At 35.9% G+C, this 24822-nt stretch overlaps 1 protein-coding gene across 1 annotated transcript; it reads left to right on the top strand.

Moving 5' to 3' along the window:
• The first annotated feature begins 16090 nt into the window (after positions 1-16090).
• Positions 16091-20275, top strand: LOC104212749 (transcription factor bHLH62-like). Its single transcript, XM_009762097.2, has 8 exons — positions 16091-17029; positions 17531-17722; positions 18045-18110; positions 18212-18280; positions 18650-18721; positions 18808-18975; positions 19068-19146; positions 19767-20275. Exons 1-8 carry the CDS (start codon positions 16391-16393, stop codon positions 19802-19804), a joined length of 1323 nt encoding a protein of 440 aa, XP_009760399.1. The 5' UTR covers positions 16091-16390; the 3' UTR covers positions 19805-20275.
• Positions 20276-24822: the final 4547 nt, after the last annotated feature.

Here is a 24822-nt window from a genome sequence, read left to right as displayed (position 1 = left end):
TTTTAGTAAAATAGAGTGGTACTAAATAACTAAATGCATACATCCAAAGATATCCAACACTATTTTCATTCAAAGTATAATTGAATTAAATGTCTTTTATTAGCATTAATATTATTGGATATTGGTTTAGGATTTATTTGAGTTACTAATATTTATGAACTATAAACTTTATTGGAACATCTAAAAATTATTAGTCCAAGCTTGAAATAATACGTGAAAAGATAAAACTATGAAAAAACTTAAGAAATATTTATAAACTACACTATAATAAATATTTTTATGTATTAAATATATTTAAAACTTCTATACATATAATGTCGGGTTGGTTTGGTTTCGGTTTGACTTTTTTTAGTTAAAATCACACCAAACCAAATATGGTCGGGTTTTTTTCCAACATCAAACCAAATCAAACCAAACCATAGTCGGATTTTTTTTCTCGATTTGACTCTGATTATCGGGTTGGTGCGGTTTATCGGTTTCATTTGTACAGCCCTAAGTTTTGTTATACAAAATTGAAGGGGGAAAAATTAAAATTAACACTTAAAAACAAACTTTGTCGATTTAATTTGTAGAACACAATTAATATAGTTTCGTAACATCATATTTGGTTCGAGGAATTAATACCACTCATAAATAATACTATAGTTTAAGATAGCATTTGGACATAGATTTAATTGAAACTTGAAAAAAGAGTTTTTGAAGTTGTGTTGAAAAATATTTTTTGAAAGTTGAAGTTGTGTTTGGACATGTAAATTATTTGAAGAAAAGTTGATGTTTTGTGAGTGGAAGAAATATTTTCACCCAATCAGTTTTTGGGAATACGAAAATTTTTGAAATTTTTTTTCCCCAAAATATGATCATATTTCATAAACAAACAATATTTTTTTATTTTTTTTTTGAAAATCTAAAGCCAAAATCTATGGCCAAACGGGAGCTAAACTTTAAGTTATCTTCATATCCTTTTCTTTTATTTTCTTACTTTTCCTGTTCTCTATTTAGGTTGCTTTTCTTAGGTAATAATTGATGCACGGGTTTGATTAAAATAAAAAACAATTTCAAGCGTAAAGTTGGGATGTTTGCCAGTTACTAAACCTAAATTTTTGAAAAAATTTCACTTTATACCCATTAATTTTAAACTATTTATCCTTTAATACTCAAGCTCAAACTATTTACTACTCCTACCCATGCGCCCCAAACTATTTACCCGCCTTTATTATGTTCCTCTTCTTCTTCCTCCTCATTTTACCTTCCTCCAATTATTTGCTCAACTCCCCAACCGTGTCAAAACCCCATTCCGAAAACATTAGTTCAACTTCTCGCCCACTTTCAACCCCCCTATGTGTCTATCTCTTTTTTCAATAGTATTTACTTTCAATTTATATGTTACAGTAAAGTTTTAAGGAAGAAAATAGTTTTTTTTGAAGAGTTATTGTTTGATTCAATGTGGTGCTCTAAAATATTGCTTATAGTATCTTCGAGTAAGCTTTCCAGATCTAAATTTTTGTGTGTATTTGAATATCCATCATTGTTGGACTTGAAGCTCAATTTTATTTTAGAAGATTTCTTGTTTGATTCAAAGTGGGTGCTGTTAAATATTGTTTATAGTATCTTCTGGAAGTTCATACTAAAATTTGATAGCATTTGGAGCTGATTTGAGGTGATTGAGATTGAAATTTTCAGTTGAAAATCGAAGAAGAACACAGCTACAGTATACCGCTATACTGCAAACACAGTTACCTAACAGTATACCGCTACAGTATACAACATACTGTAGGAGTATATAGTTATATTGCAACAGTATACTATTATAGTATACAATATATTGTTATAGTATATAGTAATAATATGCAATATATTGTAGCAATATGCTGTAATAATATACAATATACTATAATAGTATACTTATTACCCGTAAATTCACTTGCCTTTTTCCTTTTAATTTGCTTTAAGCTTTTACCCAGCGTGAGAGGCAAAATAAAAATGCAAAATATATAATATATATATATATATATTATAGTATGTTATATATAATGTAACGGTATACTCTTACAATTAGATCCTTTTAGAATTTTTTGAAATTTTTATTGACAACTGATATTATTTCAGTTTAATAATTGAATTAAACTTTTTTTAACTTTTTGCGTACAATTGTATACCATGTTGGTATAACTATATACTATATTGGTATCATATGTTAGTTAATATTTTTTTGGTTGTATTAGCTACATTTAATTGGTACACAATTTATTTATTTTTTAATAATAATATAAAAAATAGAATAATAAAAAATAGTGAAAATAGTAAATAAAATTAGATTATGAAGAGAAAAGGAATATTAAGAAAAAAAGAAGTTAAATGAAATTAGAATAGGAAAAAAGAAAAAAATAAGAAGAAAACGAGAATAAAGAAAAGGAGAAAAAAAAGAAGAAGCATAGAAATAAAAAAAGAATTGGAGAATAAAGAAAAAATTCCCTACAAAACCTAGTATGGATAGGAAATGTAATTAGTTTATGGGTAGAAAAACAAATGGGTAGACAAGGGTAGATAGTTTTGTTCTTGTGGGTAACTGTGTCAAAACCCCTAAATTTTCCATGTATTCGTATCAACTTGCTTAAAGTTAAACTCCCATGAATATTCACTATATACTGGGGCGTATGCAGAATTTTTTGTAAGCGATGTCGTATTTAAATAAATAATAAATAAGTATTATCTAATACTCCTATCATTTTCCCATAAGTTGAAAGTCTTGGCCCAATAATTTAATTGAATATTATTATAAAGGGAAGTGTATGTTCAAATTTCTTTTGCCTCAAATTTTTAACAAAAATACTCGTTGAAAGATAAAAATAAATAGAATGTTGAGGTCTAACCTTGAACCACGGCCTTACAAGCCTAAACATGAGCTTGACCAGTGGACCAAGAAGTACTCTTTGTAAGGAATAACCAGTATCATTATTAGATATTGCTTTATTTTACAGAATATTAGTATAAACATTTAATATTTTTGCCGGCGAAGCGGTGTCATGCATCCGCCCCTAACTACGTAGGTGTTTTTTTTTTCAAAAAGTTGTCTGTATAAATTTACTCACATTATGTGTCCCGAGTCAATATATAGATGAAAGGTTATATAGTAATGAGGACAGTATAAAACTAACTAATTTATGATGAATTTTACAATATTTAACTTGAAATTAAAGCGTAATCACCATTTGATTTTTTTTGGGGTCACTTTTTTTACCTAATCACTGCACCAAAAAATGAATCGAGTCAACGTAAAAAAGCAGCTCAGTGCACTAAGCTTTCGCTATACGTAGGGTCCGGGGAAGCTATGCATGTAAAAAGCCATTAAATTGAAATTTTTTGAATTCTTTGCCATGCATGTTTGACTCAAACGATATTGGAACCTTTTTGAATAAATCAATTAAAGAGAATGAAGGGGTAAATCTTAGTTAAATATAATAAATTCTAGATCTGTAAACTAATTGGAAAAATAATGCATAAGATGAGATGAAGGTAACCAATCTTATTGATACTTTTCATTATGGCTCCTCTTAATCAACGGAGGAGAGACTTTTACATATTTTCTTGGAGATTGCCCTCTTCTTCAACCCCCAGCCCCCTATATATAGTTATGGAATCTATGCTACTTATTTGGTTTGATACTCTTTCATACTACGTCCGCCTTTGTCTTCTCCTAGACGTCGTCTTTTCTGACTTGACGGGTATTATGAGTACGAGATTTAGAATAAAACATGTCGTCTTTCGCTGCCTCGCCGCTTGGACGGGATGTCGATCAGATCGACCGTAGCGGTCAGATTTCGATCAATATAGTTAGTCCCTCCTTCTGTCGGGGTCGTCCCCTATCGGGCCAGGCAGACGGATTATGATTACTATATATCTGAGAAATCTGACTACCTACCCCTTGGGTATGATCCTTAGACTCGAACGAGGTGACAACACTCTTTTGATATCCTTGGACCGTTGCGGCTATTTCGGAATCGAAATGTCGTTTGCATTGAAACGTTGTTCGTGGCTGCCGCCATTATGACATATGTTCCCAGGAAATTGAAACGTTTGGTGCCCTATCAAATTCGGTTAGCGACTCTTGGGTTTCGTGTGCGGGGGATTTATGTCTCTTATAAATATAAGGAATATACATCATTCGATTGACACACTTCCTTACCCTTTGCTTGAAAGAACTTTGTGAATATACTTTCTTCCCGATATTTCAAATTTTTACTTGTCCCCAATTAACTGAAAACTTTCATCCTTCCTTTACTTTATCTTTTTGCTTTACCAAATTGACACAATGGCTGGTGATTCTTCTCGCGCTGACCTCCCTGTCATAATTTCGGCGCCGGAAAATGATGTTCTAGCCACCGGAGGAGTAAAAGTGGTAGAGGATGAGGATGTACCGTCGATCGTCTAGATCTTTCCTCATCTCGGGAAAGCATGGACCGACTTCTGCAGTCCCGCCGGGGAGGAGCCGGAACCTGTTCCCTCTGTTATAAAAGAGGAGGAAATCGCAGAATTGAAAGTTAGGTGGGGAATTCCCTGTTACGATGAAATGCGGCCGGCGGTAAGGGACGACATAGTCCATTTTGACCACCCCGGGTACTGCGTGCTCTACGCCTACCCCTTTCTTATTGGGTACACGCTTCCTCTTCTTCTCCTGGTGGTACATTTCTGCCACTTTTATGAGGTATGCCCCGCTCAACTTTTGTCGTACCTGTATAAATTGTTCCTTATGTTGATCAAGTTTGCGGAGCTCGCCGGTCGTGAGATCACTTTGGAGCACATACTCAATATCTTCTCCCCTCAGCTTATTCGCGGCACGAGCGGGGATCGAAGAGTCTGGTGTTGAAGATGGATGATAGGGCTAACCGTCGCTTCTACGAGAATTACTTTTATGTGCGGATCGAGCACCTTGTGACGGATCTTATGGGGTTCCCTGAGAAGTGAAACTTTGCACGTAAGTTTTTATGTTTTTAGTCGGAGAGATGCCCGACCGTTTTTTGTTGTAATATTAAACCCTATTATGTTTCCGTAGCTGCGAAACTTCCCCCTCCATCTGTCGAAGGTATCCGTGAGTGGGTGAGTTCCATCCTTCCTCAAACGGTAGGGGTCCGCACATGGTCGGGTTTTTATGAAAAATATGGACGCATGTCCTTATAGGTGAGATATCGTTTCTGTTTGTTATTTTCCTATCTTTTTACTTGGTTTCTTATGTGATGTTTGTCGATGTCAGGGAGAGTGCGGAGAGCGAGGGCTCCTCCATTAGCTTTTCATCAGCCTGCATCGCCCTACTGCAGTGTTTGCTGACGATCTTCGTCGACGGCTACTTCAGTTGAGTCTACAGTTGTGGTTATACCTCGGGAGGCCACTCCTCAAACTCAGGCTCCGACCCGTGCCACTCATCTGACGGGTGAATCTCCCCATGCTAAGGAAGGAGAGGGGTCGTCCAAGAGGCGGCAAGTGGAGTTCGGGACAACACCTCCGACCGTAATACATCTGGAAGAAGACTCTCCCTTGACGGGATCTAGGGCGGGGGTTGATACCACTCCGCCTGTAGAGACGGAGCCATCCGTTGTATCTGCACCATCGACGGAGATTCCTACCACTGTAGTTGATCAGCAACCTGCCGTGATGGGGGCCAGATTTTTTAGGTCGCCGCTGTGGTTTCGGACGGGCCTTCATCCTCCATACCTGGTCGTGCTTCCTTCTCGGCTGCTGAAAGAGGAAAGGGCGTCGTGGTCGATGACTATGAATCCGAGTCGGACCTCGATCCTGATGATGTTAGGATGTTTGAAGAGGGTCTTACCCACTCGGTGGTTCATGCGGGAGGCCCATCTCGTATTCTTGAGATCTCATCGGATATTAATCTCCTGGGGGACACGGAGGATCTGATGCCGCAGTTCGATATTTTGTGCTCCGCTGCCGAGAACGAGGCTCTTCGAAATGTTCCTGATATCGACTTGATGCATAAAGTGGCCGCTATGGGCTTGAGGGTACATTTCGCCTTTCTTTCATGTTTCTTTTATTTTTCTAGATGATATGATCTTGACGCGTCTTTTCGTTTTTCAGACGTACATGTTGAAGATTGAGAGCGCTCGTAGGGCTGACATTCAGACTAAGATTTTCCTGAAGGCGTTGGAGAAATATCGGCGCTATTGCAATAAGTGCCGTTAGATGCACGAGCAGTTGAGGGAGAATCCTTGTGCTCGATCCCTTGAAGAGGAATTCGAGAAGAGAGACCAGCAATTGATGGAAGCCATTCGCAAAAATTGTATGCTCGAGGAGCAACTTCGTGCGAAGGATGAAGAGCTTGAGTTAGGTAAGGGGGTAGCCGTAGAGTGTGACTATCTTCAGGGGAGACTGAGGTCAATGCAGTTCGAGATGGATCAGAACCTTATCCGAGTCAAGGCGATGAGCGCGGAGTCGATGGAAAAATTGGCTGAGTTAGAGAGAAAGGTTGTCAGGTTGGAGAGTATCGAAAGTGCCTGGTCTTCGGCAAGGGCGGCGGCCTTGGAAAACAATATCTGCGTCCTCCAATCTGAGCAGGAATCGGAGAAGGCAACGGCCACGCTAATGGAGGCGAGGCTTGAGGAACACATTGGTGAGATCGACCGAGAAGCATCGATCTTGGGAGATCGGGTTGCCGCTCTGGAGGCCGAAAATGTGTTGGCTCAAATTGAGTCTTCTTCCGCCGTTGTTCCCCGCCACTTGCACGAGCTTTGGGTTTATGCTGAAGCCCAGCGGGATATATATAAGAGTTTGTGGGAGGCGGGCAATATTATCGAGGTTGCATATGAAGGAGCACGAGCGAAGGCACGAGAGGCTCGTGTTAATAGTGGATATGACTCCGCGACGCCGGAAGCTGATGAGGGCGCGGATGGTGAGGGAAGACTTCCTAGAGATGGTGGTGAAGACGGTGGCGATGATGGCGTCGAGTGAAAGAATTGCTGTCTTTGTCCGTTTTCTGTCCCCTTTTTTGTTTGTTGTCGTTGTTTCTCTTCCTTTTTTTTGTTTGTTGTCGTTGTTTATCTTCTCTTTTTTAGGACTGTTGGTTCAAGCCGTATGTAATCTGCGACTGTTTGCGCAGTGACTTAGTATAAAGAGGAATTTTTCGTTGTTATATGCCCTTTGTACTTTTTCTCCGTTTCGCTTTTCACGACTTCGATGTGAAGTAGATTGCCGCATGGCGAGTTCCCTACTCTTTGGGAATCTAGTGCCATTCGAATTGAATGGGGTCTTGATGTCGGCTTTCGCTGGCGGGACGGCATTTTCGAACGTGTGTCGAGATGCCATCCCATCATGGTCCGAATAATATCGAACTCTTTTTTTTTAACGACCTTAGTCGTAGGGATGTTACTTTCGGACTATCGAAGCATTATCCCGTCGTGAGTCCCAGTCTTTCTTTTCCCTTTCTCTTTTATGATGGCCCTTGGCCTTAGGAATGTTTCGAATTTTCTCTTCGGCGATGGCTTTTGGCCTTAAGGGTGTGATTTCGAACATTTGTCAAAGTATTAGCACGTTGTTGTTCGATCGAGGTCGAACTCATCTCTTTTGGCGATGGACCTTGGCCTTTTGGGTGTTATTTTGAACTTGTCGAAATATTAACCGTCGTCGTTCGATTGAGGTCGAACTCTTTTCTTTGGCGAAAGCCCTTGGCCTTTAGGGTGTTATTTCGAACTTGTCAAAATATTAACTATCGTCGTTCGATTGAGGTCGAACTCTTTTCTTTGACGAAGGCCCTTGGCCTTTAGGGTGTTATTTCGAACTTGTCAAAATGTTAACCGTCGTTGTCCGATTGAGGTAGAACTCTTCTCTTTGGCGAAGGCCTTTGGCCTTTAGGGTGTTATTTCGAACTTGTCGAAATGTTAACCGTCGTCGTTCGATTGAGGTCGAACTCTTCTCTTTGGAGAAGGCCCTTGGCCTTAAAGGTGTTATTTCGAACTTTCGTCGAAATATTAACCCGTCGTTGTTCGAACGAGGTCGAACTCTTCTTTTTGGCGACGGCCCTTGGCCTTTAGGGTGTTATTTCGAACTTGTCGAAATATTAACCGTTGTCATTCCCAGTTTTTTGGAGAATCAGGTATCCTCTAGGGGAGTCCTGGTTCGCTTAATTTTGTTCGCATTGGAGAGTGTAATATCAGAGAGTATGAAACGTTGTTGTTTTGCTCATGTCCGTTTCATGTATACATTGGAGTTTCCTTGTCTAATCTTTTCGCTTTCCGGTCTGGAGATGTCATTGGTGGGCGATATTTCGGCTGTTTTGTAGTAGTTTCACATTCTCCGGTTGAGGTATTTCTTTGCTCGCTCGCCTGCGCAGCGCTTCTGTTCCTATTTGAGCAAAGAGCAGAAGGTGAGTCAAAATGATATTTTCCTTACCCGGATCCGATGAGCCGCTGAATGAGGGTGGATTTATAACGTTGCTCGTTTTGCCTGGCGTTCAATGGTTGATGATGGTTTCTAAATTCGGTGACCGTATTCATCTCTCTTTCTCCTTCTATGTTGTGCTTTTGCCCTGCGTGGGTTGGGCTTTGCCTTAGCGCTCTTTTCGGTGGGTAATCGTGTTTCCGATTCTTGATCTGGAATAGACTAGGAAATTTCACTAAGAAATCCTCACAGACGGCGCCAAATTGTTTGACTCAAAAGAAATTGGAACCTTTTTGAATAAATCAATTAAAGAGAATGAAGGGGTAAATCTTAGTTAAACATAATAAATTCCAGATCTGTAAACTAATTGAAAAAATAATGCATAAGATGAGATAAAGGTAATCAATCTTATTGATACTTTTCATTGTGGCTCCTCTTAATCAATGGAGGAGAGACTTTTACATATTTTCTTGGAGATTGCCCTCTTCTTCTACCCCCAGCCCCCTATATATAGTTATGGAATATTTGCTATGTACTTGGTTTGATGCTCTTTCATACTACGTCCGCATTTGTCGTCCCCTAAACGTCGTCTTTTTTGACTTGACGAGTATTATGAGTACGAGATTTAGAATAAAACATGTCTTCTTTCGCTGCCTCGCCGCTTGAACGGGATGTCGATCAGATCGACAGTAACGGTCAGATTTCGACCAATACAATGCATGTACGTTGACATTATTATGTTAAGGAAAGTGACTATGACTTCAAAATTAAGATTTGTTTTAGTAATATTAATTTTTTATAATAACATATTGAAACTTATGAAAGTTTTGCTTTTTCCGATGTGTACTGCGAATATACGATCCTTTTAAAAGAATCTGCTTAAAATCCACAAAAGAGAAACTTTTCTGTCAAGTTTACTGCGTTCGAAGTAAACTGTTTTCTGGTCATCTAATCTGAGTACTATTAATGTTTGTTTGTTTTTTTAAAAAAAAAATTGACTTTAAGATTTTTCATTAATTTGTTTATTTCCCTCTTGGTGTAGAAGCAAAAGAAGTCGGCAATTGATTACTGAAATGATATGCCTTAAAATAAATTTATTGCAATAAAAAATCTAATAACTTCTGACAGTCCTGTCTGAATTTGAATTAATTAAATCATTTAAACAAATCTATCTTCCTTTAATCATTAATTTATATTCAAAATGATTCCTTCCAAGCTTTGATTGAAGGTGACATCCTGGATGTTTAGTGGAAATTTTGTATATTGTCTTCGCTTTTATTGAATTATTTCAAAAGATTTTATCTTAGTTATCTTTTAGTATATTTTTTCTAAATTTTGTATTTTATATCGTATAGTAATTCCCAATTCTTCAAATTTAATTTACAGAGTTTGTACAAAATTGCATGAAATAAAACTTAAAATAACTAAATCATTTTCATACATTTATACGGCAAGGAAAAAAGAAAAAGAAAAACATAAAGGAAGAATTATACCTCAGGCATGTGGCCATTACTCTGTACAATTTCAAAATGAATAATTAAGAAAAATATATGCATATTTAATATAGCAATAATTGAGATAGAACGAGAAAAGGATCGATCGAGACATAACGACTCTATTGTTGTCTTCTACTCATATATTCTACAATTTTGTCTCCCCTTAGTAATTTCTTTTTCATTCAACAAAACACAACTAATTTTTCAAACTAAAAGATATGTTATTCAATTTATTCCTTTTACTGCTTGGCGAACCAACTTTGAATAATGATTAACTACTCTCTGACACTATCATTTCATTGAGTATAGAGTGAGATGCAAAACTGAAAATATGGTAGTCCGGTGTACGAAGAATTCTATATTTATGTAGGGTTTGGGAAGGGTTGTATCCCAAGCAGTGGCGGAGCTATATTAAATCAACGGGTGTCAATCGACACCCCTTCGCCAGAAAATTACATTGTATTGCTAGATAATTTTTTCTATTTTATGTATATATATTGTACGTTGAGGCCCCTAAACTTTTCAGTGTATCTATTTTTTAATATTTTGATATCCCTTAGTGAAAATTCAGGCTCCCCACTGATCCCAAGGGGTATAATGTAGGTAGCATATCTTAATGCAAGCATCAATTGCTGATTTTACGGTTCGAACCCGTGAGTCAAGAAAATAATTTTCCTGTTGTCCTAAAGCTCCCTACAGTGGAGCAGCAAAACTCAATTACGAAAATCCTGAATTATCAATTTATGTATATGCTTTTACTTCTTACAGTATAAATTTTGAAAACCAAGTAACAATTAATGACTACAAAATGGTGAGGAAAATGTATAATTATCTAAGGAGTTTTTGTTTATTTGTGATCTCCACTTTTCTCCATGTTACACTTGATTATTTAAATTAAACCACGCCGTTGTTTCTCCCTTTCTTTAATTAATTAAATAGATCCTTTTTAAAAGAAATAACCAGGAAAAATAGTTCCTTTTTTAACCTTTTAATCTGGCCATTAATCATTGATGGTATCCACCATAGACAAAACAGTGCCAGTGTAACAGGGTTGTTTGCCAGTATGTACTAACCACCACAATCCTATTTCGCAGAAACTCCACACCCAAAAGGAGTCCGGAACCCAATTGTGATTTTTATGGACAAGTGTGACATAAATATATGTAAAAAAAGTTACCATTCTATATATAACGCGGTATTATACCGCGCTATACTTTATAGTGCAATTTTAAAGCGCTATGCATGAAAATGCTAACATCAACTATAGCGCGGTTATTTACGGCGCTATACTTTAACGGCTAAAACACCATTAAAGTATAGCGCGGTATAAAGTACGTTATATATAGAATGATCACTCTTTTTTTACACATATTTATGTTATACTTGTCCAAAAAGACCATAATTAGGTTCGGGACTCCACCCAAAAGATCTCTTTTTATTTTTTATTGTTTCGCCTAGTAGTCAATAAAGTCAGACAAAATCATGGTGAAAATGGCACGAGTTAGCCAGTTTTCGATCTGGTAATTAAAAAATAGTCAGTGTGTGCAAAGTCATTGACAAATAGCCATTATTTTGTTGAAACATGGAAAGTGTCAGCATAATGTGCCAGATTATACAGCTCCTGCTTATAAACTTACAGTATAATATGTTGAACTCTAGCACATTATGAAATTTCAGCATATTATACTGAAATCTCATATGTAAAAAATTCGAACTCCTGCATATTATGCTGGAATTTTTCCGGATTCTTAAGGGTATTTTTGTTCAGATTATATCTTTACATGAAAAAGTTGCTAAATTTTAATTACTTTTGAAGCTATGACTATTTTTCAATTATCAGCTTTAAATATGACTACTTCTGATTTTTTCCCTTTTGAGGTTTTCGGTCAAATTTCAGTGACGTAAAAAATACTAGGCAATATTTACTCATTTATCCAAGCATTAATAGGCAGAGTTACCTGATAACTGTATTACTGAGAAATAACAAATATCTAATGACATTAACTGAAATACACACAAGCTAGTTCGAACATTACTGTCGTAAAGAAATAAAAAATAAAAAGGATGTTAACTCTGAGAATTAAAGAAGGCCTACTGCGAAGGAGTAAGGTGGGAATATCTACCTTAATCTTAGGTCTCGAGTTCGTCTAAAAATATAAAATATCTTATCATATTAGGGAGTGTTTCCCCTTTTTACTGGCCTTACTTATTGTGAATTTGAATTAACCAGTAAATTTCAAATACCAAAGGATTATATAAAATTAAAAAGAAGGGCCAAACATAGTATTGTTATTCTTATTAGTCAAATTATATGAACATTTTTTTTTTTGTCATCACTTCTAACAAACGAGACATCAACTAGTTTGACATTAAAGTTCCGACAATCTAAAGACACACCACCCTGCCACCCATAACCCCCGCACCGCCACCGGTTTTTACGGTGTTTTCTGGCTGAGATATTGTAGTATATATAGGCACGTTACATATGTATGTATACTTGCAAAACAATGAAGAAAAAAAATTAGAAATGTGTGGTCCACAAATAAATAAAGGCCGTTCCAGTTTATATGAATCTATTTCCTTTTTGGTCTGTTTCAAAAAGAATGACCACTTTCTAAATTTGGTAATAATTGAGCTTAAACTTACAATTCTACCCTTAATGAGAAGCTTTTATAACCGCACAAATACTCTGAGCCCCTTTTTGTGACGACCCGGCCAGTCGTCTTAAGATTTACGCCCTGATCTCTTATTAACTGCTTTTTCCGGGTTTATTTTTTATTACCGAGATGTTCGATTTTGAGTTTCGGAGAGTTTTGAGACACTTAGTCCTTAAATGAGAGCTTAAGTGTTGGAAAGTTAGTTGTAGTTGGAACAGTATGAAGACGGCCTCGGAATGGAAATCTGATAGTTCTGTTAGCTCCGTTGGGTGATTTCGGTCTTAGGAGCGCGATCGGATTATGTTTTGGAGGTCCGTAGCTAATTTAGGCTTGGAATGCCAAAAGTTGAATTTTTAAAGTTTCCGGTCTGATAGTGAGATTTTGATCTGAGGGTCGGAATGGAATTCCGGAAGTTGGAGTAGCTTCGTAGTTTTGAGTGTGACGTGTGTGCAAAATTTCAGGTCATTCGGACGAGGTTTGGTAGACTTTTTGATCAAAAGTGTATTTTGAGAATTTTGGAGTTCTTAGGCTTAAATCCATGGTTAATTCGAGGTTTCGATGTTGTTTTAAGAGTTTTAAGGATTGGTACAAGTTTGGGTAGCGATTTGTGACTTGTTGGTGCCTTTGGTTGAGGTCCCGGAGGCCTCGGGATGCTTTCGGATGGTTGACAGAAAGATTTTGGAATTTAAGTTTCAGCTTCAGCTGCTGGTTCTGTCATAACCACACCTGCGGTTTGGGTTTCGCAGGTGCGGCACCGCAAAAGTGGTTAACAGACCGCAGAAGCGAAATTGAGGGAGGTCAACAGGTTCCGCAGATGTGGGAGATTTTTTGCAAAAGCGGAACCGCATCAACGAGTTGGAGACCGTAGAAGCGGTATTTGCTCATCTCTTCAGGAACCGTAGATGCGGGTAGTTCACCGCAGAAGCGGTACCGCACCTACGGAAGGGTAACCCCAGATGCGGAAATGGGTCTTTAAGTGAAAGTCGCAGATGCGACCTAGGCTCCGCAGAAGCGGGACCGCAGGACCGCAACTGCGAAAATTGCTGGGCAGAACATATAAATTTTTGCCTTCGCGAAATTTAGCCATTTTTCATCTTTTCAAAACGGGAAGAAGCTTGAGGAGCACTTTTCAAGAGGATTTTCAGAGGAGTTCATTGGGGGTAAGGTCTTTGGTCCCTAAACTCGTTATTGGAGTGATTTTTATCAATTTAAGCATGAAAAAAAATTAAGAAAAATCAGTGGTAATTGGGGGATTAGGGCTTGTATAATTGGAGACTTTTGAGTGATGATTTGAGGGACAAATTGAGGTTCAATTTTGGTACTCTTGATATGATTGAAACTCGTGAGAGTGCGAGGTTTCTGAAAATATAAATTTTACCCGATTCTGAGACGTGGGCCCGAGGGACGTTTTGGTCATTTTACATAATTTCGCGTATTAGCTTAGAACTTAATTGTAGAATCAGTTACTTGAAGTGTTATTTATATTATGCAATTAAATTGAATAGATTTTGGTCATTTGGAGTCGAGTACTCGTGGCAAGAGTGTGGTTTCGGGTTGATTTTTGAGCCGGTTCGAGGTAAGTGACTTGTCTAATCTTGTGTGAGGGATCCCCTTAAGATATGATATATTTGATAATTGAAATGCCTTGTACGTGAGGTGACGAGCGCGTACTTGAGCTAATTGTTGAAAATCCGATTTTTCCTTAAGTATTTCAATTGAGTTCTTTTTCCTGTTTTATTCTACTTGTGAATTTAGCCTGTTGCTAGTTTAGAAAAGCATGTTTAGTTGACTTAATTGCCTATTTACTTAAACTGCCTTAATTGCATTACGTGAAGCATGTTAGGCTAGAATTAACTATTTACTTGGTACGAAATTTAGTTTAATGGGTATTCTTGTGTTGCTGCTGTGTGTTTTTACTTTGGGACTACGGGACGACATCCTGGGAGATCCCCTGTACGTATTTATGATCTGAACTAAGGTGCGGGATACCAAGAGATCCCTGACACGTATATTGAGGATACCAAGAGATCCTCGGGATACCAAGAGATCCTCGGGATACCGAGAGATCCCTAGCATATATTGAGGATACCAAGAGATCCTCGGGATACCAAGAAATCCCTAGCATATATTGAGGATACTAAGAGATCCCTGGTTATCATCCTTGTTATAAGTGGTACTTCCTTGTGGTTTGCCTTCATCTCTGTTACCGTTATTGTACTCTTATTATCCTGTGTAGATTCTTACTGTAGATTCTCAATTGTACTGATTATCTTATCCTGTCATCTTTATATTTATTTAATCTCAGTAGGGCTCTAACCTTCCTCGTCACTACTCAACTAAGGTTAGGCTTGGCACTTACTGGGTACCGTTGTGATGTACTCATGTCTCTTATGCACATGTTTTTCATGTGCAGATCCAGGTACCGCTACTCAGACCTATCATCCTTGAGGAGGCGACTGCTCTAGAGACTTCGAGGTACATCTGCCGCGTTCGCAGACCAAGAAGTCCCTTTCTATTCCTACTTTTAGTATTTAGCCCTTCTGTATTTTTTCGTTCTTATTAGACATTCTGAAGTTAGAGCTATGTAGTATTGATCATAGCTTGTGATTCGTGGGTTTTTGGGTCTTGGATTTATGTATTGGTATTGAAAGTTAAATATGGTGTGAGCCGAGCGGCACATTTAAACACTGTTACTACTTTATTTCTGTTTTAAATTATTTTATTTCCGCAAATTTTGATTTTTCTTCCGCAGATTAGGCTTACCTAGTCGTAGAGACTAGCTGGCGTCACAATGGTTCACGGAGGGCGAACCAGGGTCGTGACACTTTTTGACTTGTTTAGCACAAATTCCAAAAGTCTTTATTTTTTCTTAAATTCTGTGCCCAATCAAACAGGTTCAGATAAATTGGAACGGAGGAAGTAATGTTTATCATGGAGTTTCACATTATTTACATTCTAAGGTCACTACAATTATATTACACTCAGTGTGATCCCACGAGCAGAGTTTGGGCATGGTGGGAGTATATAAAGGTTTTACCCCTACCTCGTTTAAGATGGAAAGAATATTTCCGATAGACCCTTGGCTTAAGTAAAGTGTTGTCATAACATGTTTAAAAAATAAAATAAAAAGTAAAAAGACTAAGATTAAAATACTAACGAAAAGAAAAGTATCGACGGAAAAAATAATAAAGATAACCAAAGCTAGAGAAACAACCTTCATAAAATTATAAAGTATTTTTACATGTCATTATATTTTTTTAAATAATGATTGTACAACTATTTTTACATGTCAATAGATAGAAGCTTAACTCATATAAAAGGACTGTTCGGTGCACTAAATTTTTGACATGCACAGGGTTCGGGGAAAGGCCGGGACATAAAGTTTTATTGTATGCGATGTTACCCTACATTTCTATAATATATTGTTTTCACGACTAGAACTCATGACCTCCCAAATACTTTTACCAATTACCTCGGCTACCCTTCCCGAGGTTAAACTCATAATTTCAAGAAATCATTCTTAATTAAAAAAAGGTCAAACAGACATTTCACTTTCTTTATCTTCTCATCTTGCTTCCTTTCCAGTTTCCTACATTTTTCTCTCTGCTTTCCTTTCCTTTCCCCTGATCATAACCATCTCAATTCCTCTTTATTTCAGTGAATTCAAATAGCAAAGTCATAATCACCTTTCTTTTTTGGTTCTGATTTCAGCCTCTCTTCTTTCCTTTTCTTCTTACCTTATTTCTTCCAAATTTAGTACTACACTAAATTCTTTCGTAGTCTTCATTTTCCCATTACGTTTTCTGGGGTTCTGTTTTCTTGGTTTTTCACTGAATTTTAGTATCTCACATGTATTAAATGGACGAGAAAAACATGTTCTTGAATAATGTCAACACAATGAATGAGTTGAATTCTTTTTACAATCCCAGTTGGGAAAATGATCCTTTTGAATCTACATTAAGTTCAATTGTGTCTTCTCCTGTTACATCTAATATCATGCCTAGTAATAGTAGTGGTAACAATTTTGTGTTGAGAGAGTTAATTGGTAAACTGGGAAATATTTGTAATTCTGGTGAAATTTCACCAAACTCTTATGTTAATAGTACTAATAATTCTTGTTATACTACTCCATTGAATTCTCCTCCAAGACTCAATCTTTCCAATTTTGATCATCAAATCAATGGGAATTTGCAACTTCTTGGTGTAAATCATATGTCAAATAGTACTAATTTGGCACATTTTTCTGTTGATTCTGAGTTTAATAGAAATGTTCCAAATTTGGAAAGTGGGAAACTTTCAAGAGTTTCAAGTAGTAAGTGTATTAATGTTTCTGGATCTCAATTGGGTGTTCAAGAATTCAAAGAATCTGAATTTGGAGAGTCAATGGAGAATTCTTCAGTATCTGAACAAATCCCACTTGGAAATGATGCCAATTCCAAGAAGAGGAAATCAGTTCCAAAGAAGAAAGCTAAAGAAACCAATGCCAAGAATGTCAATGTGATTAACTCTATCTTTTTCTCTAAGTTCTTGGATTTGCAATTCCTAATTTAATTTGATTTAAGTTATATGCATTGACATTGACAGTTTAAAATTTTTTTACACTATCACTGAATTTTAACTTGTGATAGCGGATTAATTATCATTTTTATCGAGTTACTGATTAATGCTTGTCGTAGAGATTTACCTGTAATTATAGGTTACGTGATTATATATAAACATTTTTCTGAACGGTTAGTGCATAGAACTTAAACTCTTTGTGATCTATAATTGGGCAGTCCGGTGCAGTAAGCTCCCGCTATGTGCGGGGTCCAGGGAAGTGCCGGACCACAAGGGTCTATCGTACACAGCCTTACCTTGCATTTCTGCAAGAGGTTTTTTCCACGGCTCAAGCCCTTAACCTCCTGATCACATAGCAGGAACTTTACCAGTTACGCCAAAGCTCCTTCTTTGTGATACATAATTGAAAAACTGAAATAGATGTTACTTAATTCTATGCAGGTTTCAACAGAAATATTGGAATCAAGTGCCAAAAGAAGCAAGTCTGATGAAAAAAATGGAAGTGATACCGATGTTGCAGAAGCAAAAGAACAAAATAAAGACAATCAAAAGACTACAGAGCCACCAAAGGATTATATTCATGTTAGAGCCAGAAGGGGTCAGGCCACAGATGCACATAGTCTAGCTGAAAGGGTATTTTAAATTTCTTAATTTCTTAGTTTATTTTATTGTATTAAGCTGAGGATCTTTCGGAAATAGCATCTCTACCTTCACAGGGTAAGGGTAAGGACTGCGTACATGCTACCCTCCCCAGATCCCACTTGTGGGAATATACTGGGTATGTTGTTGTTTTTGTTTCAAATAACAAAAACAGCAAATCCTGTGGGGTCTGGGTAGGGTAAGATGTACGCAACCTTAACCCTATCCTGTGAAAGACCCTCGGCTTCAATTGTTTGTGTATTTCTAGTTAGAATGTTTCTTCTTCTTTTTTTAACTCATTTTTCTGATTGGACAGGTGAGAAGAGAGAAAATTGGTGAAAGAATGAAGTTTCTACAAGATCTTGTACCTGGCTGCAACAAAGTAATTGCTTATGAGAATACTTCTTTACTTGTTTTAATAATTTTAAGAGAAAAATATGCAGAATCCTAATATGGAAAGTTTATTGTTTTTTCTCTTAATAGGTGACTGGAAAAGCTGTGATGCTTGATGAGATCATTAACTATGTGCAATCCCTTCAGTGTCAAGTTGAGGTAATTTTCTTAAGTGGCCTTTGTTTTAGAGTTTTCAAAAACCGATTTCGCAAGCTCAGAATTGTTTGAATTATTTCTTGAGCCAAGAGCCTATCGGAAACAGTCTTTCTACCTTCATAAGGTTGGGATAAAGTCTGCGTACACACTACCGTCCCCAGACCCTACTTGTGAAACTATATTGGGATTGTTGTTGTTGTTGTTGTTTTTTCGACCAAAAAAATTAACTTTTTGCAAAGATTTTCAAGCTTAATTTTTCAAATCTTTCAAAAATTAGTCATAAATTGCAATACATATATTCCAAATGATGGGGAGTAAAACATTAGCATTTAGCAAGATGGCTGAATTGTATATTTGTATATTTTGATGTAGTTCCTCTCAATGAAGTTATCTAATATGAATCCAAGAATGGACTTCAACGCGGAATCTCTTCTCTCCAAGAATGTAAGTCATTCAAATTACTCATAGTATTGTTCATGAGTTTTTGACCTCTTAGGTATAATTGTTCATATATTTTGTGTCAACTTCAGATGTTTCAATCCGCCGAATCGTTACATCATAACATGCATCCATCAGAAAACTCAGCAGCATTTCCATATGAATTCCAATCTCAGCAATGTTCAAATGGCTATATGGCTAGAAATGTAAACATCATGCAATTGCCTCATATGGAAGAGTTTGTTGAACAAACTCCTCAGGTAATCAAGAATTGGGGCTAGGAACTGTAATAATGTTGTAGAATTTATTATTCCAGTTTTTCACTTAACATGGGAAATTTTAACTTTTTTAGGTTCCAACATTCTTTGAGGATGATCTCCATAGTGTTATCCAGATGGGTTTTGGCCAAATTCAGGGACAGAACCTTCCTGGTTAGTATACTCTTACGGATTTTAACTTATATATACTGACCGCATAAAAATATGTTATACTAATCGTCATAGTAGGTTAGCTACCATTTTATCAGATTATCACAGGGAGTAATGCTTATCATAAAAATTTACCTGTAAATATCTTATATTTTTTTAAAAAGGACAGCTCGGTGCACAAGGCATTCCATATTCACGAATGATTCAGGGAAGCAGGGCGGATTTAGGGGGCGGAAGGGGGTTCACGTGAACCCCCTTTGCCCGAAAATTACACTATACATATAAGGAAAAATCCGATTTGTACCTCTATATTTTATATTTTGAATCCCTGTAACATAGCCCAAAAGTATAGCTCAGTGGTCAAGGAGGTTCAAAATCTTTTGTAAGGTCGCAGGTTCAATTCCAATTGGACACAGTCTCTTTTAATTTCTTAACTTTTTTTTTTTTAACCTTGATAAAAATCCTGTCTCCGCCACTGCAGGGAAGGGTCGCACCTCATGGGGTGTGCTGTAAATAACCTGCGCTAATACAAGCAGTAGTGGCTGATAAAGATTTACATGTAATTAGTTAACTGATAAGTGACATAATTGTGTAAATCTAATACTTTGCTTTGTTGAATGTAGGCAATATATCCTCAGCACAAATGAAGGTTGAGCTATGAGCCTATGACCATTTGGTAAAATTGTTCATTCATTTGAGGCCTCAAATGAGAGATGGTTCTGCACATAAACAGACAATTTGCAGTTTTTTCCAAAGCAATTCTTTGATTCAAGAAGAAGGAAAAAAGAAGACAAAAAAGGAAAGAGATAGAGATCATTTCTCTCTTCCAATTCTTGATTTATTCAATGATTACTTTGGCTAATCATGATGATTATAAATTTTTTTCCCACATGGGATTATTTTTATTAAATTGGAGAGACTATATCACACACCAAATGGGGTGTGATAAATCCAATTCACTTGTAAATTATTTTATAGTAGCTATGGTAAGAAAGTGTATTTGAGGGGTCAAATAGTTCAATGTAACCTATTGGTTTAACCTTGAGTTTCCATCAACCATAGTTCCTTCCATTCTGATATTTTTTTTAATCACTAATTTATTGAGACTTTATGATATTGAATTTTCTCTTTATTTTCTGTGGCACATATGTACATTTATTTCTATACACATAAATTATGTGTACTATATATTGAGTTCATTATCGATCATCTAAAAGGACATAGGTCCACTTAATCCAAGCAACACTTGGTTTTTCACTTTTTCTTACATCCGTTAAATCTTATATGTTGGTCTCATATTTTCGTTCTTAATCAGAGGTCTGGAATTCGAGTCTTAGATATGAAACAAATCATAGTAGAGAGGTCTCGAATTGGAGTCTTAGATATGAAACAAATCATAGTAGGGAGCTCTTTGTTTTTTAATGGGCCTTACGAGGTGCGAATTCGAGTTATTCGGGATCCAACACTGAACACCGAATGGAAAATCAAACAAATCTCATATTTTCTAATATATATTGTAGTAGAAATGATTCTGGCACAAGAGAGAGAGAGAGAAAGCCATGAATAAACATTGGATCTTCTTAAATATAAACTACTCACTCCGTTCCACAATAAGTGATCAATTTATTTTGGGCACACCATTAAGGAAATACTAAATTCTAGATAAAAATAATTAGTGTAACTAAACTACCCTTTATTAAATGTTGTAGCATAGTTATAGTAGCACTTACTTCTTCTCTTCTCAAATGTGAGGAGTAAATGATGATACGTATATAAGGGTAATTTTGAAAAAATAAATTAAATTTTTTTTTATTATATAAATGGACAATTATTTTGGACCAAAATAAAAAAATAAATTGGTAACTCTGCATGAAAAGATGCTTAATCATGGCATACCGTGATTAACTCCGGACATAACGAACAATTAATTAGGGTCCACAAATAAGAGAAACATTGATGTATTTTGCCCTATATGTTCCTTTGAAAGGTTAAAAGTTAACTCGGTTGGATGGTGGGGGTTTGAGAACCAATTGTAGATATTTATATCAATCATATATATTTATTATGGTTAAGTAATTGAATAACGTGATAATATATATTTTATCCGTCTTAATTTGTTTTAATCTTTTTGGAATACGAGAGCCATTGACTAATTTTTTTGTGTGAATTTGAACATAAATTTCTGTAAGTTTTTATCTCTTAATACGATATTTTTTGTCGGATGTAAACACATAATACGAGTAAGTTTTTATCAGTCCAAGAGAACCCGAGTAACTAATTATGTTGGAACATTTTATTCTTTATGTTCTTCATATGTTTGGATCATATGCTATAATGCATTAAGCTAATGCTTTTATTACTTTAGGGGTTGGTGGGTTACTTAACATCTTCATCATGTCAGAGCAATCTGCAGTTCTTAATACTGTACTATGCGCTTTAATCATTGTACAAGTTATGGCATTATGATAATATGATATTACTTCACTTTGAATTTTTGAGCTGGCGCGGGGGGGGGGGGGGGGTGTTCCAATTAACACCAAATTGTCTGGCTTTTCGTCTCGCGGTACAGGCGGAATCAGGATTTTTAATAAGGGGTTCAAAATATAAAAAATAAATTCAGAAAAAAGTCAAGAACATTCAAAATTTATTATATACATATAAAAATAATTTTGACTTAGATGAACCCCTTTGCTCCCTTTATTTATCATAGGCAAAATACATAAGTTACCCCCTAAACTATGCACCAAATTCCTATTACACACTTTCGGAGCACGAAAATTATCTTACACACTCAACCTTTTCAGAGTGTGTCTAATACACACCTCTTTTTTCTTGACCAGTTTAGAAAAAATATGTGTAATGTCACGCACCAATAGGATGATGATACGCGTCATTATTATTTTTTTAAAAAAAATTATATTTAAAATTACTTTTATACCCCCAATTTAAAGAATCCTCCAACATCTCCGTCTTCTTTTGCCTTCCGCTACCGTTGACACCACCGAAAAAAGCCATTGTCGTCGCTTCTTAACCTTCACGCAAATTCAGTTTTTATAACAAATCCAAGACCAAGAATGGAAGAGATGAAACTAAAATTGTAACTCCTCTATTCCGCATTTTCTTTCTCCATTTTCAGGTCTCGTAACACAACCAAACAAAGCAAACCAAAGTCAGATTTTCGTTTTCATAAATTAAACTACTTCAGTGCGAATAAAATCTCAAATCTTTCTTTATATGACGAAATTGAGTTGGGGATTTTATAATTTCAGTTGTTCTCATGAAATACAAAAAATTGTTATGTAAAGATTAGATGTTTATATGGGTTTTAATGATTGAAAATGAAGCACTAAAAGTTTGGAAGGACAATTTAAAGAAAAATTATAGTACCTTTATTAAATTCTTTAACATGAATTTTAGTGGGTTTTGTAAATTGCAGAGGAAGAACTAAATAGGAGGGGAGTTTGGGGAAGACCGGAGGGGGGGAGGGTTGTCCCGGTAGGTCGTGGAAGACCAGGATAAAAGGGTTCCTTATTACTACTATTATTTGGCACGTGGCACTAAAATATGGATTTCAAAAGATCTTTACAAATTTTACATGCTCGGTTTTTCTTGTTAAGCATGCGCGAGCCACGTAACAAAAGAGGTGTGTATTAGATATACTCTGAAAAAGTTGAATGTGTAAAATAATTTTCGTGTCCAGAAAGTGTGTAACAGGAATTTGATGGATAGTTTAACGGTAACTTATCTATTTTGCCTTTTATCATACCTTCCATTCACTTTATCTCTTTTTCTTTCAACTTAAACAGCAAATTTTCTCGGATTTGGTTTGCTATGACACTTGATTTGACATGTGAGAAAAAACATAGGTATAATGTGATGGTTGAAATTCTTTCGCACTCAGTCAAAAAATTTGACTTCGAACGTGGAAATAAAATCTCCTAGTAAAGAGGTTTTTTCCCTTCTAATAAATTTACTTTACACGAATTTGAATTAGTCGAATCAGGAGTTCGAATATCAAATGCCTATAGTTAGGAAAATAGAGGTGAAACAGGCTGTGAAATTGAATAGCCAGCCCATCATTTTGATTTCACCAACTAAATCTTTTACTTTCAAGCATTAATATCATTATCAATATTCTTTTTTATCTCTAAGCAATATCTCAAGATTTTAGCTGTCTCAAGGTGGTGGATGGGATTTGATAATACTATAGTAGTTTAGATATTGTCAAAGAAAAATATAAACATGCTACAAACTTATTTTAAGATCATATCTTATTCTGACAAGATAAAAACTTTTTCAACAATATATCCTTGTAGAGATTTAGTCATGTAAATTAATGTATTTATTTGTCTTGCTCATCCTATAGAGTAAAAGAATGATGATTTTTAGAACTTTAACTGGCCCCACTTTGATACGTAAAGCAAAGTGTATAGAATATTTTTTATTTTTTATTTTTAATGGAAGTCAGAAATAAGCCAAAAATTTGCATCCATAGAAAGATAGTCTCTTTTTTTAAGTCCAGTTACTTTCAGAGATTTGTTTCTCTATCAACAACCAAATATACTATACTATCAATTATGGACCAGAAAGGGAAAAAGGCTTCGCCCATGTTACTATTCCAATGCCTTTTCCTATTCAAAGTGGTTGGTTTGATCTAGATGTCATTTTCAATACAAATATGACTTGAGCAGTATAATAATTGATAATCTTACTATAGGGTGGTGATATTTGGGATTAGTTGCGAAGGCAGTATTTTCGTTAAGAGGGTTCAAAAAAAAGTTTAAAATTAAAAAAGATTACAGCTAATGGAATTGAATCAACGACCTCACAAAGGCTTTGAATTCACTTGACCACTAAACTATATTTTTGGGTTTTAGTCAAAACACAATATATAAATGTATAAAATAGATTTTGCCTTTAGTGTAATTTTTCAGCGCGAATCCCCTTCCGCCCCTAGTTAAGATCCTTTAAGGATTTGATGCTAGGAATTGAGAACCTTTCGGTAAGAGCACTTTAGCTCCTTTAGAGGACCTACTTGGCGTGAATTCGGATTAGTCAGGCCAATAGACTTTAAATACTAGACGATTAAACCGGAAAAGAAGAATTGAGACTTTGCAAGCCCATAACATGTCGATAGCCTATTTGGCCAAGTTTCTTTTGGGTCAAAAGTGTTTCTTTTCTCAAAAAATACTTTTCTCTAGAGTTAAGGTGTTTGACCAAACTTTTAGAAGGAAAAAAGTAATTTTGAGTAAAGTAGAAGCAGTTTTTTAGAAGCAGAAAAAAATAGCCTCCCCAAAGTACTTTTTTGAAAAATACTTTTGAGAAAAATACACTTATAGAAATATTTCTTAAAAATTTAACCAAATATTAATCGCTGCTCAAAAGTGATTTCAAGTTAGTTAATTAAATACAAATTATTTCTCACCAAATAATTTTTTTTAAAATGCAGTTTTGAGAAAAGCACTTCTCAACATAAATTGATTAAAGAAGTTTTACCAAACAAGATATAAGATTCAGCGCAAATGGCTGCTATCCAACAGCGTTAGATACTTGGATCATCCCAATATCCACAACTTAGTAAATTCTGGCAACTTGAATTACTATTGCATAAAAGACTAACTGAGAACAGAGAAACAAAGAAATTATGGGTTCCACATTTTATTCTATGGCTAGGGCTAG

The sequence above is a fragment of the Nicotiana sylvestris genome, chromosome 10, assembly GCF_000393655.2.
Source record: "Nicotiana sylvestris chromosome 10, ASM39365v2, whole genome shotgun sequence".
NCBI classification, from domain to species: Eukaryota; Viridiplantae; Streptophyta; class Magnoliopsida; order Solanales; family Solanaceae; genus Nicotiana; species Nicotiana sylvestris.
This window is presented reverse-complemented; position numbering and strand designations above follow the sequence as displayed.